The sequence below is a fragment of the Arachis hypogaea genome, chromosome 14 (assembly GCF_003086295.3).
Source record: "Arachis hypogaea cultivar Tifrunner chromosome 14, arahy.Tifrunner.gnm2.J5K5, whole genome shotgun sequence".
In the NCBI taxonomy this organism is placed as follows: domain Eukaryota; kingdom Viridiplantae; phylum Streptophyta; class Magnoliopsida; order Fabales; family Fabaceae; genus Arachis; species Arachis hypogaea.
In genome coordinates, this window is record NC_092049.1 from 94850016 (window position 1) to 94866120 (window position 16105).

At 31.4% G+C, this 16105-nt stretch overlaps 1 protein-coding gene across 1 annotated transcript; it reads right to left on the reverse strand.

The window, feature by feature from the left end:
- Positions 1-8849: 8849 nt before the first annotated feature.
- Positions 8850-12548, reverse strand: LOC112742777 (uncharacterized). The gene is made up of 5 exons (XM_025792013.2): positions 10273-12548; positions 9873-10169; positions 9653-9781; positions 9017-9561; positions 8850-8926 (listed from the first exon to the last, which is right to left on the reverse strand). Exons 1-5 carry the CDS (start codon positions 12546-12548, stop codon positions 8850-8852), a joined length of 3324 nt encoding a protein of 1107 aa, XP_025647798.2.
- Between the last annotated feature and the right edge of the window lie 3557 nt (positions 12549-16105).

The following is a 16105-nucleotide window of genomic DNA, read 5'->3' on the forward strand; positions in this document are numbered from 1 at the left end:
TCAGGAAGGAAAATGTAAAACATGTGATTAGTATGAATAAGTGTGCAAAGACTTGATAAAAACTATTCAATTGAGCACAAGATAAACCATAAAATAGTGGTTTATCTAATACGTTGTGCAGGTTTGAAAGATACGGTAGTAGATTCACTTGATATACCATCGGTTCAATTTGTTCTAACACATCAGACGGCCCAATGTACCTCGAGTTAAACTTCTTTAAGTTGATTGCTCATCTGTTATCAGTAGTTTTCTTCATATGCAAAGATCCTCCAACCGAGTTATCCAGTGAAACTCGTGAGGCGAGAGTGATCCCATCATAAAATATATGAAGTTGGACCCAGTCAGAGAACATATCTTGAGGGCACTTTCTGAGCATCTTCTTGTACCTCTCCCAAGCTTCGTAAAGGGACTCTCCTTCATGTTGTCTGAAGGTTTGAATGTCGGGTCTGAGCTTAGTCAACCTCTAAGGTGGGAAGAACTTGTTTAGGAACTTGGTGACCAAGTCCTCCCATGTGGCTATGCTCTCCTTGCGCTGATTATCTAGCCATTACTTAGCCCGGTCTCTCATAGCAAAAGGAAAGAGAAATAATCGGTATACTTCAGCCAGGATGCCATTTGTCTTGACCATGTCAAAATTTATAGGAAATTAGAGATAAACAAATTCAGATCTTTCTACGAGCTCCCACTGAACTGATAATTTCGCTGAACCAATATAACAAGCTGCGGTTTCAGTTTAAAATTGTTAGCATTGACAGTAGGTGTCACAATGCTACTTCCACAACTCCCTGGATTCGGATTAGTGTAAGATCCGAGAGTTCTCCTGAGTGGAGGGATGTTGACAGTATTGTTATCTGCCATGTCTTGTCCAGAAATCCTTCTTCAACTACCTTTTCAATCTCTTCTTCAACTCTTTAATTTCTAGTTTGTTTTCTCTGTCGCCAAAGAGTTCTTTCGATTTTGGGATCATACTGAAGTAGTTCTTTATCCTTGTTATTCTGCATAGACAAAAACAACAAGAAAATCAAGTTGTAACTCCCTTCACTGTGTGAAGAGATTTCCTAGGGGAAATTAAAATGTAACCATAAAAAAATAAAAATGTCTAATCTAGGTAATCAATTGATTGGTAGTTTGTTAACCACGATTAATCCCCAACAATGGTGCCAAAAACTTTATACGAATTTCACAATCCACAAAACACCGGCAAGTGCACCGGGTCGATCCCACGAGGATTAACAGATTAAGCAAGAAAAATCAACCGATTAATCTTGTCAGACTAGCACATTAAAGTTTTGAAAGCCTTTGAACATAAACAGCAATTGAACGAAACAAACAGTGAGTGTGAAAAAAGATGTATAATTGAAAAAGTTAAGGTTTCAGAAATATTAGACATCCGGATTAACACTTTTCCCTTTCTACTCTAATCATGCAACGATTCTTTTATGGCAAATCGTTAGTAATTAAATCCCAATCTCTTGGTAATTTAATTTCTCTTTAACCTAATCAAACGTTAATCCCTTTGTCACTTAATTAAGAAAAGAGGTAAGCACATCTCTGCTTTATAAAACCACACAATTCATAAGAACTTAACCTAGCTGATTTTATGTCACTTATCAATCTAGTTTCAAAACTTAAGAATTATGAGAATCAGTTTTCAAGCTTAATTCAATTAATCAACTTTTCTAAGAGGTTAAACGAATTCAAATCAGAGAAGAATTGTTTCTCAACATATTCAAACCCTTTTAGATGAAGAACGAAAACGGTTTCTTAAAAAGAAATCAATTGCATCAATTAAAAGTAGAAAAGTTATTGCATTAATCTATAGAACTAACAGAGCTCCTAACCTTAACTGACGAGAATTAGAAACTCATGTTCGATCTTCAAATCCTTAAGAAAATAAAACTCCAAAGTGCCGAAGAAGAGAGAAGCCCCAAACAAAGTGTCTGACTTCTCCTTAAATACTACCCTAATTTTATTCAAATTCAAATCTTAAACAGAATCAAATCTATCTAATTAATGATTTTCTCTAGCATAACTTCCAATCTGTATCTCCTTGTAATGTTCAATTAATGTCATCATCAATGGGCTTGTGATTGATCTTCCAGAAGGTTGAAAAATTAGAGAAAAGTTGATCTTGAATTGAAATCTGGGAGGGGCATCAAATCCCAAGTAGTACGTGGCTTGTACTGCGTTATACGTGAAGTACATTTTAGCTTGGAAATACACTTTCTTGGGCTCACGTACAACGTGAAATAGGCTACGTTGTACGTGAGCCACTTTTTTCAAATGTTGCCTCCCCTTTTCTTCCTTCACGTTATACGTGAGAAATTCCACGTTATACATGAAAGCCAACTTGTGCGTACCCACATATATGTGCGTACGCACACTCGTCAAAATTTCCCTTATTGTGCATGCGCACACAGACACATTGACTATGTAGTACGTGAGATTGCCCACGTACTATGTGAAATGGTAAATGATAGTTATTTGTGCGTACGCATATGTGTGTGCGTAATTTATCTTCCTTCACGTAGTACGCCATATTGTCCACGTTCTACGCCAATCACCTTCTCCTTCCAGTGAGCTTTCTGTCCTTAACAGAGCGCTTTCTGTTTGTTGCTCTCCATCCTTCTTTATGTTCTGTTTCTTTCTGTCTTCCTTCTAAAACTTCCTATAATCAATGAAATTCAACTAATCAAAGTAATATTCATTCTAACCTTAAATTCATTAATTATTTAACAGAAATTCTTAATAAATCACTTGAAATTAAAAAGAAAAAATACTAAAGATGCGCATGCATCAAAATCAAGGGCACCAACTTTAAAAATAATTTTAAACATAAAAGTTACAAGCAACCTCCCTTGCTACCTCCATAATACTTATAGCAACTTCAAAAATTTGTAGAAAATGGCTCATCAACAGTACACTGTAACAGACGCGGAGGATGCCAGTGCCGAACTTCCTGCGGTTTCACAAGACGCAGCAAGTAAGGGTGGATTGCTGCGATTCATCATCAAATTAGCCCTCCGACGCGGAATCAATCTGATTTTGGGTCGAACCCACCAAGCCCGCCGCTAATTCGAAAACATGAACCAGTATAATAACCCAACTTCGCCTATCTGAGAAACCCGCCAAAGGAGAGTGCAGAGCGCGCGAATCTCTTCCCTGCTCTACCATTCCCCAATCTGTGTCTGTAGCTTAGAGTCTTCATCGCGCAAACCATAAGGGGAAGAGGCACGAAACACATCTCCCCGCGTGCATCCCTGCAGCCGTTCTCCTCCGGACACCACTAACAGCTGCCCAGCGCTTCCCGTTGCAGGTGGATCCATCGTTGACCAGATTTGTGGGTTATAGTAAAGGTATGTACAAAACCCCTCTTTTTAAGTAAGGTTCTAGCTTGTTCTTCGTATGTTAGCTCTGTCTCGCATATGAATTTTTTCCTTTTTTTTTCACTAAATTTAACTGGTATCTAAAATGGTAAATCAAAGGTCTGTGGCGTAGTTTTTCAACAATGTCGTCCGAAACGAGAAGCCATAGAAATAAATTGGGAGTGACAACTCCTTTTTCCATGTAGCAAAACCTACCATCCAAAATTTGAAGTATGTAAGTTAATGAATTTGATGAGCCCTCAAACTAGAAGCAGATAATTTGTATCAATTATATCTAGAATTATAGTCCAAAATAATGAATCCTATTATCAAATATCAATGAAACAAAAGACTTGTTTGAATTTGAATACTATATCTATCCAAAGCTCTTAGTTTTGGCAATACACTCATAAGAGATGTGATAAAAACTTGGATTGCTGATGAATAAGAAACCAGTACAAAGTTGAGATGTAAGAGTTGGTCTCATGGTGGTGGTGGCTAATACCGGCAAGGTTAGATTGCATGAACGTTGAGACTGGAATGGCTGGATTAGCATCAGCTGCATATGTAAAGTTTGAGTTCCAAAGTTGATATGTGTAGGACTGTTATCTTTGCAAAGAATTCAAGTATTCTATCATCTATAGCATAGTACACTCTTTAGATTATTACTCTTGTTTCTCAGTTCCTGTTATCCCATTACTACTTATTTCTCATCCCAATACACTTACCAATTAAAAACTATATCTACAAACAACACAGCTCCTGCTACTATTCACAATCGAAAGGCCCAAGCTACCAAATGAAGTCAATGTTAAGAGTAAAGAAAAATGCTGAAATGACTAAGTTGCAACATTGGCCTAGTTAAAAATATTTCCTTTATCCCCTTGCCCTTTATCCCTTAAATATTTCCTGCTATCCCCTATCTTTGTATAAATATTTTCATGCTAAGAAGTAATGTTATAACCCCCATATTCCTGCTTCAGAATTCTTAGTTACTAAGTTTAGCTTTTGTGTTTTGTTAATCACATTTTTGTTCCCTCTTGCTCTGTTTAAGACCTTAGCACAAAAATCAGTATTCTGTTCAAGACCTTACTGAGTTTCTCTTTTCTGTTACTTCATTGACCGAGGTTGTTCCCTAAGATTGTGTTGGAGTTCTAGCACTTATTATATTTCAAATTGGTAATTAATTACTTCAATTTGTACTATTTTGTTCGCTTTAGTATTAATCTTTGATTTGGTAATATAATATGACTAGTGGAGCTGTTTATGTAGCCTTATATTAAGTTGAAAGTGAGGAAATTTTGGTCTGGTTGGTCTAAACATAACACAGCAAGGTGTATATAATATGACTAGTGGAGCTATTTTGGGGTATACTAATCAAATTGTGTTCACTTTTTATGACCAAGTGTTGTCGGTTTTCCAATGGTTTAGTTGAGGATAGTTCAGCGGTATGCTACTTACAAATGAAATATTTTACATCAACTTTGGTTGATATTAATATATGAACGATGATATAATAAAGCTGCTGATTAGACTTGTTACTATATTTTTCTTCACTTGATATGCTTCTTTATATTGTGATAGGACCTGAATTAATTCTTGTTGAACTGCATTTGAATTGTGTATTTACATCTTAGTTCTTATCCAGTTATCATGGTCATTGATTTTATTTATTCAGCTGATAAATGATAAATTTAAGGTGGAGTATTAGTTATACTCTTTTGGTAATAATATCAATAGTTAAGTGCTGAAAAGGCCATCTTTATTTTAGTGGACAATGTACTTCCTCCTACAGGAGCAATTATGTCTACCATATATGAAGAGAAGGATGAATATGGCTTTCTTTATGTAACATACAGTGGCCACAATATCTTTGGGGATCTCACTTCCCACATGCATTAGCCATTTCCTTATATTTTTTACTATGATTAATGATTTGTATGATGAATTCGTTACAGTTCTCATATCAGGAACCTTGATTTATCTCAATGACATGTACAGTTAGTATATATATAAATGATCATAAATGATGTATATAAATTTCTGAGAACCAAATTAAGCTTCAAAATCCTCTTATTTAGTCTTTTGACCCTCCTCTTGATTGTTCTTCATGATTATCTGTGGATTATGAATGAGATTTTATCTTTTGGACGAGGGTAAATAGTAATTTCATTGTTTGTTACATGATTTGTAATATTTGCATACAAGCACATGCACCAAACATGTACACCAACCGACACCAGCTGATGTCAACAAATCTTATAAGCGATGTAAAGAGAGCATTTTAATTTCTTGTTTCCACCCTTAGACTAAAAAAAACAACATATAAAGCACATAATTTTAGGTTGTCATAACTACTTTTCTTTGGATGATTCCGTAACATACAGCGAGCTTAGTGGTTTATATTTAGAGTTAGTTAGTTATCATCAAGTCCTGTTAGTTTAGTTCAAGAGAGATCCATGATTTTCCAAATATGCTGTGAACTTAATTAACTATATATTAGTTAATATTCCGTAATAGAGTAGTTTGATTATCTAGGGTGTATCACTGAAAATCTAATAAATAAGGATACCGCAAAATGAAAAGGCAATTTGGAAGACGGGAAATAGATTCAGAGGCTTTGTTTTTTTTTTTTGTACTATGTGATATGCTATTTATATTTTTGTGTTTTATATTTTTACACTCTAACTTATGTTCCTCCCCCTTTTTTTTAAAGGAAGCTCTTCCTTTCCATTTCATTTTTTGGCTTTGGAACCAGAAAATTATTTCTTCCAGTAATTTTTTAAAAGTGCAGGCCACGAGGTAGTGTCGAATACAAGGCCGGCTTGAACAAATTTTTGGACATCGCATTTGCGAATGCATCATCCGATGGGATGATACATTGTCCATGTCCTTCGTGTGGGTTCTGGCTATTCCAAACTAGAGAGGATGCTTATGATCATCTGCTGTTAAAACCGTTTCCTGCTAAGTATACTTTTTGGTTACATCACGGAGAGAGACGCGTAGGAGAGAGTTCTACTGAGACACAAGAAGCTGACCCTGGTAGCGTCTACCGAGATCCAATGCGCGACATGGTTCATGAGGCATTCAACTTTCCAGGTTTTGTTGCCGATGAAGATGACTCGAGCAACAAAGATTTTGAGGGGGATGCCAAAGAGTTGCCATATTTGTACAACAAACCTTGTCACGTGGCCCGTCATTTTGAGGAGCTACTTGAGGATGGAGAGCAGGAATTGTATCCGGGATGCGCGAAATTCTCGAAGCTGGCTTTCTTGGTGAGGCTATATGAAGAACTGAAGATTGATGGTTTAGAAGTTATAGTAAACTCTCGTTGCAAGTATAGTTACTAAACTAAGCAATCAACCTTTCTTACAAAAATTTTGGTTGTCACAAGTAACAAACCCCTTTAAAATTGATAACCGAGTATTCAAACCTCGGGTCGTCTTCTCAAGGAATTGCAGGGAAGTATGTTCTTATTATTGGTTATGAAGATTGTAAATTGGGGGTTTTGGAAGTAAGGTGGGAATATGTTATATGACAAGTAAAATAAAATAATAATAATAAAATAAACTCTTGGCAAGGTATAAGAAATTGGAAGTCTAGACTTAGTTCACTACTAGAAATCGGGCTTTTTCGGACAAAAATTTTAAACGAAATTTATTCCGTCCGAATGACTTTTTCATTTCGGACAAATTTGAGACAAATGTTGAACAATTTTTAGTGGAGATATTGAAATAATATATTCTGTCCTAAATTTGTCTAAATTTTGTCCCAAATTTTGGCGCCAAATTTTTTTTAGATGGCGCCAAAAATTTCATACAGATTAGCAACACATTTTGGACAAAAACTATAATTCGTCCGTATTCCATCTGAATATGCGCAATAACTTCAGACGGATTTGGGACGCATTTTGAAAAATGTTAATTCTATCCCAAATTTGTCTATAATTAGTCTTAAATGCTTTTACTATAACTAACCCTTCGAAGTAGACAAAATTTTTTCCCACAAATTTGAGACAAAAATAGCATCATTTGTAAATTCCGTTTGAAAGTTCATCAATTTTCAAATAGATTTCAAATATTTATTAAAAACTTTTAAAATTTAGTATAAAAATATTATTTATATTTTAAATTAGTCTATGATTTGTTCCAAATATTTTTACTATTCTAAAATAAAGTTTTTTTCCCTAAAATAACCTTAATTATATATAACTTATAAAAAGGTACCGTTTTTTTTGCACCTTTCAACTCCAAAACCTCTTGTTCAAAATATGAAATAATCATCATACCAATTAACATCTTATTTATTATTATACATATTTTTTAAAATTGGATTAATAGGTACGTTAGCGCTTATTTATGCAGGCTTTTTTTATATAAATAAGTAAATAAAAAAATTAATTCTCATAATACGCATGCAGAGAAAGCTTTACAAGAATGCGCAGGCCATTGTTCGCAAAGCACCCGTGAAATGGATTTAGTGTCATCATCTCAGGAGAGGCGCACACGAATTGGAACTTCCGGTGGGGGAAGTCATTTTGTGCTGGCGCCAACGAAATGGATACTTTTGGTGGGGTTACCATGAAATTTAGTTGGTTTATTTTTAAAATATATTTTTAAATATTTTAAAAAATAAAAAAATCATTTAATTTTTTATTAAGTTAATAATTTATTTTTATATAATATCAAATATGAAGTAAATTACAATCTTAAAATAATTAATTGAATCATTATAGATCAACCATTAAAATATAAGACTAGTAAATTATTATTCACCGTAACTCTTTTAATTCAGGTAGTACGTACTCAGTACTAAATAAAAAAAATTTAACAAATATACTTATTCAATCCTAAATTTTAGAACTAAATTGACTATATTAGTTTTTTTTCTATCATTGTATATTATGTTTGACTTTTTTATATACTCTATCTTCTTTTTTTTTATTCTTTTATTTTTATTATACTTAATATTAAATTTCTCATACAAATTTTTTAAACCATCTTATATTTAATTTTGATTTTTTTAGTTACCTCATATTATTTTTTAATTTATTCTTTTAATTATTTACGTTATAATAATTCAAATTTTAATTTTTTAACAAATTTAAGATAAAGTGTATCAAAGAATTACATATATAAAAATTTTAAAAATAAATTAGAAGAGTGCTAGGGGTCAACAGATTTTGTGATTTGTAACCATCAATTAGTCATCAGTAGTGTTTTTAATGGTGTAAGATTACATCTAATGGTGGACAATTACTCATTTTTCCTTTAATGATTAAATGCTGGCCAAATTTTAATAAAAGTGCTAGCTCCTAGACTTTCTCAATAAATTATATCCAATCTTCTAAAAAAAATAGTAAAAATAAAATATAATAAAAAAATCACGTAAAATAAAAAAGTCATATACTTTTTCATAAGATTGTAGTATATTAAAAATTTAAAAAAATACAAATAAATACATTTCTTAGTGGACTTTTTCATACTATTCATTTTGATCTTCATCCTCATTGTTCTCGTCGTCGTCCTCGTCTTCGTTCTCATCCTCATCCATATCTTCGTCTTTATCCCCAAGTGGCTCATCATCATCATCATCATCATCTTCTTCTTCTTCTTCTTCTTCTTCTTCTTCTTCTTCTTCATATCTTGTACTATTGGTATCCAGTAAATCAACAGTAATGTCAATATCATTTGAGATATGATTGTTAGATTGATTTGTGCCATCTTCTTGATATGCAAAATCCTCCGTTGTTTCAATCTCAATCTCACCTCTTGCTTTAGTCTTGAATACAAACCACCATTCTGCTTTTTCCTTGGTGTTGCTCATTGGATGAGGTGCAAAATATACTTGAATTGCTTTATGTGCAATGATAAACGGATCATATTTACCATATCGTCGATTCTTTCGAATCTGTATGATTCCATACTCTTTGTTTACCTTTGTTCCTTTGCCAATTGTGGGATCAAACCATTCACATTTAAATAGTACAACTCTTTTTAGTGGTAGCCCAGTATACTCAACTTGAATAATTTCATTAAGCTGGCCATAGAAATCATTTTCATATTCACCATAACCTGTGCCTTTGACACATATTCCATAATTCTGAGTTGACTTTCCACTTGAGTGAGATCTTGTGTGAAACTTGAAGCCATTGACTTTGTAGATAGGACCCATGCCAAGGAATGAATATTCGAATCTGTCACATTATTTAAAGGATCATGAACCTGTATTAAATAAGAACCAATAAGTTAGAATATAATATGTCATCTACCAAAAATTGTGTGTACAATAAGACTATCATATCATGTTGACTTACATAATTTTTAAACCATTTTGCAAACTCCGCTTCAATAAATTGATCAACTTGTTCATCACTTAAAGTTATATGATCTTGGCGTATGAAATCCACAAAGATCCTATAGTACATAAATTTCAAATAAATTAAAATTATTAATATAAGAAAATATTATTAATAGTAAGAATATATATAGAAAGATAAATACTCACTCAATATATGGCTTAATTTCATCACAGTTTATTAGTATATGATTCATGGCTGCACTGAATTCTTTGTCATCTAAATAACGAGTTTTGCATTCTCCAGCAAAACAACCAGGCAAATTAAAAATAGACAAATTTTGCTCAACTGAATCATCACCTTCATCATTTTGCTTTGCGTCGATGCTAGTTTGGTTAAAATAGTACTCACAAAAGTAAGAAATCTCCTCAATTAGGTATGATTCAACGATAGATCCTTCAACATGTGCTTTGTTCTTGACCTTTTTCTTAAGATGATGGAGAAACCTATCATGAAAAAATTCATAACAAAAATCAAATAACAAATAGTTGACCTAATAAAATAGTAAAAAGAAATTTGAGAGTAAATATAGAGGTGTAAATAAGGTACCTCTCAAAAGGATACATCCATCTATATTGCACAGGACCACCAAGCAATGCTTCAAATGGCAAATGAATAGGTAGATGTTCCATTGAGTCAAAAAATCCAGGAGGAAAAATACGTTCTAGCTTGCATAGCACAATTGGAATATTTTCTTCTAGCTTATTTAGAACATCTTTTCGTAACGATGTTGAGCACAAATCTCGAAAGAATTGACTTAACTCTGTTATTGGCTTCCATATCTGCTCTGGCAATGAACTAAAAGCAATTGGCAGTAAACGTTCCATAAATATATGACAATCATGACTTTTCATTCCATATAACTTGCCCTCCTTCATGTCAACACATCTCCCTAAATTTGAAACATACCCATCAGGCATCCTTAACTCTTTCACCCATTCACATATTGCCCTCTTTTGCTTGAGGGTAAATGTGTAGTTTGCTTTGGGTTTTATAATTTTACCTCCACTTTGTTCTGGCAGTTCTAAATTTTTTCGCTTGCAGTATAATGACAGATCCATTCTAGCCTTTACATTATCTTTAGTCTTCTTTTTGATGTCCATGACAGTATTAAATATATTATCAAATACGTTCTTCTCAATATGCATTACATCAAGGTTATGACGGATTAAATTATGACGCCAATAAGGCAAATCCCAAAATATGCTTCTTTTGGTCCAATTATGCGTACTTCCATATCCTTCTATCTCAAGTTGCTCAGCATCACTTATCTTATCATAATTCTGAACTATATACCATATTTGATCTCCAGTCAATCTTGGAGGAGGTTCTGATCTCTCAATTCTATTCTTATAGAATGCATCCTTGTTTCTTCTAAACATGTGATTATTTGGCAAGAATTGTCTGTGGCAGTCAAACCATGATGGCTTTCCCCCATTTTTTAATTGGAATGCCTTGGTTCGTTCCATACAGTATGGGCATGCTAGCCTGCCTGCTGTCATCCATCCAGACAACATTCCATATGCAGGAAAATCATTAATAGTCCACAACAATGCAGCTCGCATTACAAAATTTGACTTGGAATGAATATCATAAGTTAAAACGCCATCTTTCCATAGTAGTTTTAGCTCATCAATCAAGGGCTGCAGGTATACATCAATCCTGGTTTTGGGATTACGAGGACCAGGGATAATCATGGATAAAAACATGTAAGGAGTTTTCATGCACATAGAAGGAGGCAGGTTATACGGAGTGACAATTATTGGCCAACATGAATATTGTTTACCGGATTGACCAAAAGGGGTGAATCCATCAGCACATAATCCTAGTCTGACATTGCGTGGTTCTTGAGAAAATTGTGGATGTTTTCTATCAAAATATTTCCATGCTTTTGAATCCGATGGATGCTCAAGAACTCCTTTAAACTCGTGATCAAAATGCCATCGCATGTGAGATGCTGTGTTCATTGAAGCATAAAGTCTTCTTAAACGAGGTATAAGTGGTAAATAGTGCATTCGTTTCAAAGGAACTTGTTTACCCTTTTTACCTATCTTGTACCTTGGAGAATGACAAAATTTACATTCCTTTCTTAGTATATCATCCTCCTTGTAATACAGCATACAACCATTAATGCAACAATCAATTTTATTGCTTTCCATGCCAAGTTTCGATACTAGCTTCTTTGCTTCATAAAAATTGGAGACAAGTAAGTTATCCTTCGGCATCACTTCTTTCATAGCTTTCACGAAATCATCAAAGATTTGTTGAGATACATTCCCTTTAGCTTTTATACTCAACATTTTAACTGCCATTGATAATTCTGAATGATCAATACATCCCTCAAATAATGGGCGCTGAGCCGACTGTAATAAATCATAAAATTTTTTAGCTTCTGCATTCGGAGGCTCCTCCATGTTTTCTTCAAATTGACTCATAAATTCTGGTCCAGCAGCATCAACCACCATAGATTCATACGAATTTCTTATTGGCACATTAGCATGCGGAGAAGAACATGTACCTTCTTGATTATTATCTTGATCTAAATTCAAATGCAAAGGACTCTCTCCATGTGAATCCCAACACCAGTATCTTGGCATGAAACCATATTTATATAAATCTAATGAAACCTCATCCGGAGTTAAGAAAATCTTATTTTTATGTTTGTTGCAAGGACATCTAAGTACATTGCCTTCAAGTACAAATTGAGGTTGTTTTGTAACTATATCAATAAAATTTCGAACGCCATTGACAAATTCCTGTCGTAATCCTCCTCGATTTGGCAAATTTCTATTGTACATCCACTTTCGATGTTCTGGAATTTCCATATCTACATATAAAATATATTAAAAATTAGATTAATTAAATTATATTTTTATGAGATAACCTGAGTATAATTAATTTAATGTTACAAAATTATAATATTATATTTTGATAAATAATAAATCATGTAAAAAAAATGTACCACACTTCACCGATAATTTATATTACTATTAAAAAATTAGTATATCATACTATTAAAATGAACTATTTTACTATAATTTTTTAGGAAAAAAACTTAAATGTATGTGTTGAAATTTATAATATGAAAAAATGATAATAATAAATAAAATATATACTAATTTTAAAAACACAAGGTAAAAATTACACAAAGTCAAATAAAATAATAATATTATTCTATAAAAAAATATATATCGATAATAATGATAAAAAAATTTATATCAACAATGAATAATAAAAATTCATGTAAAAAATTATAAAAATATACTTCAGTGAACATAAAAAAATTTTAAAAATTTTAAAAAATACAAAAATATAAAAATAAACTTGCAAAGATCTTATCCATTGTTATTAAAATTGAATCAGATCGACCGTTTCGACCAAAAAATCGGTCAAATCCAAAAAAACCGGTCAAATTCGATAAAGTCATTGTCATTTACAATAAAAATATCTTTCTATGCCACTAAGCTGATTTAACTCTCATTAATGTATATGCAAATTATAATATATATATATATATATATATATATATATATATATATATATATTTTATCAGATAGTTTACTTCTACTTAATTTATTTTAATTTTAATTATAAACTCATTCATTCTTAAATTAATTATATTTTTATTTAATAATAATTATAAACTCACTTATTTTTTTTCATAATGATATAATATCTATTAATATCATTTTTGAGACAATTACTTGTAGTATATAATAGATATAAACTAATAAATAAATTATTAAAATTTAAAAATAATAGTTATTTTAATATAAAAATAAAATACAAATATTTATAAATAAAATAAATTAACAAAATATTTATTATTTCTGTTCTATATTGTTTTAAATTAGCTAAATATTTTTAAAATATTAGTAAAAATATGTATTTTTAAAAAAAATTTTTTATTACATTACTTTTTCAAATTGTTCAATCATAAAATTTCAAAGAGATCTACTGGAACCTTACTAAATCATACGGTATTATAAATCTCATCGTTTTGAATATGACTGTTCATTGTTTCAAGTTTTTAACGTTATTTAATTTAAAACTTAAAAAGTATTCCATTCTTATGGCTGTGTTTGTTTATAGAGACAGGACATGATATGATACTGAGACAGAGACAATAGGATGGAGATACTAAAAATTATTCTGTGTATTATATTTGGATACGATGTACAAGACACTAACGTAATGTCCAGTATTATGTTTGGATACACATGGACAAGACTAAAATATTATAGTGAATGACTAAAATAGCCATGTAATTCCAAATTTTCTACATCAAATACAAACTAATTTAATAGAGAATGAGAGGACATAGGAGTACAGACAGAACTTGAAAAAAATGTTTGAAGAAGCCAAAAATTTTAATAAAAAAAAATATAATAATATTTATATTAAAATAAAATTTATAAATATAATTATTTTATTTTTAAATTTAATATTTATATGTAGCAATACATATGGTTAAGATTAACAAAAAAATAAATCTGAGTTTGATTAATAAAAAAATTTGTTTAGGTTAATAAGCCAAACTAATTTTAAATAAAAAATCAGTATTAAAAAAGAATTCGTTTTTAAATGAAAAAAATAGTTTTTACACATAAAAATCTATTAAATATTTAGAAAACTAATGTTTTTTTTTATCTAAAAACTGATTTTTCTTTAAATTATATAAAATCAATTATAACTTATAAATTATTTTTTAGCATTTTAAAAGATCAATTTTACCTTTGATACTATTTTCAAAAGTTTTAAGATTAATTATTTTTGTCATTATTTTTATTACAAATCAAATAATATAATACAAGGTTAAAATGGTATTGAAGTAAGAACGATAAGAAGGAAGGAATTATGAAGTCCAATAAAAAATTCTACAAAAAGGAGAGAATACCTGAAAGAAAGAGAAAGAAAGAACGCAGAGATAAAGAAAGACCAGGAAGAAAATAGTACCTCTCTGAACATAACGCAATAAGAAAAATAAGAAGGGGTAATAGTGGAATAATAAAAAATATCTATAGACACAAAGGAAAACAAAATTTATAAAAAAGTCTATGCCCATCCTTCAAAATCCTGTGTCAATCACTGTCCTTCGTAGAAAAATGGACACAAAAGTATAAAAAACTGTCTCGGATAGATATTAAAAAAATTTTTATTCTTTATTCTTTTTTTTATAAAAAGACACAAATAACTTTTTATCTTAAAAATTATTAATTCAACTAAACAAGATAAAGTAAATAAAGAACTAATCGGTAAATAATAAATTATTAATAATGAAAAATTATAATAATAAACATTAAATCACATAATGATAGATATTAAAAAAAAATTTACCTATGTACGGATTGTTAGATGGATCGAAAATTTGCGATTTAAGACAATTTGTCTTATTGGAACGATGGGGTGAGTACTTATAAAGATACTCCAACACAGAATATATTTAAAAAGTATATGTGTGTGGAATGAGTAATATAATTGAGGAGTCTTTAACACCTCTTTATATAATTTGAGACAATAATTATCTTATCTTATTTTATCTTATCTATCTTATCCATTAATATAAAATATGTATTTAATTATGTTGATCTTCTAAATATTTAATTTTTAAGATTATTATGTAACAAAAATTTAAAAACATAATTTAATTCAAATACTTTAAAATTAATATTAGATATAATTTTTTAAAATATCTATCTTTTAAAAATCAATATTCCATAACTTATTTTTGGATATTTTCGTTATAATCTTTTTTTTTTAATTTAAAAGTAAAATTTAGATATAATATTAATTTTAAATATTTTCGTTATAATCTTATCTTTTTTAAAATTGATAGTAAAAAGTAGATATAATATTAATTTTAAAATTTATTATATATAGTTATTTTAAAGCCATTTATTTACCTGCGCCAAAAATCCAAAATTTTCAATCAAGACCGCCATTTGGGTTCCAGGGATTTCAGATTTAGAGTGCCTTCTCCCTTCTCATATCACAGCTAGGGTCACTTTCTTCATCGTGCTCTGCCTCCTGCTTGTGGCCGCCGGTGATCTTCCGGGACGAACGCTAGGCAAGCCTCGGACCTCACACCTCAGGCAACCTCCACGCTCGTGCGTCGCGCTCAAGGCTACAACCCCAGTCGCTCACACTGCTTTGCTCACACCGTTCTGCCTCCTGCATGTGGCCACCTCTTCCGGTCTTAGCGCGCCAGTAAGGGAAGGCTTCCGTGCAGGTAGTTAAAGCCTGGGATCTGGATAGCGAAGAGAAGAGTTTTTCCCGACAAGCGAATCATAGAAAAAGCACTTCCCTAATTCTTGACGTGAGAAAGGAAAAGAATCTGGTAAGTAGAGGTGAGTGGGGTGTCTTCCATAGAGGAGGAATGCTC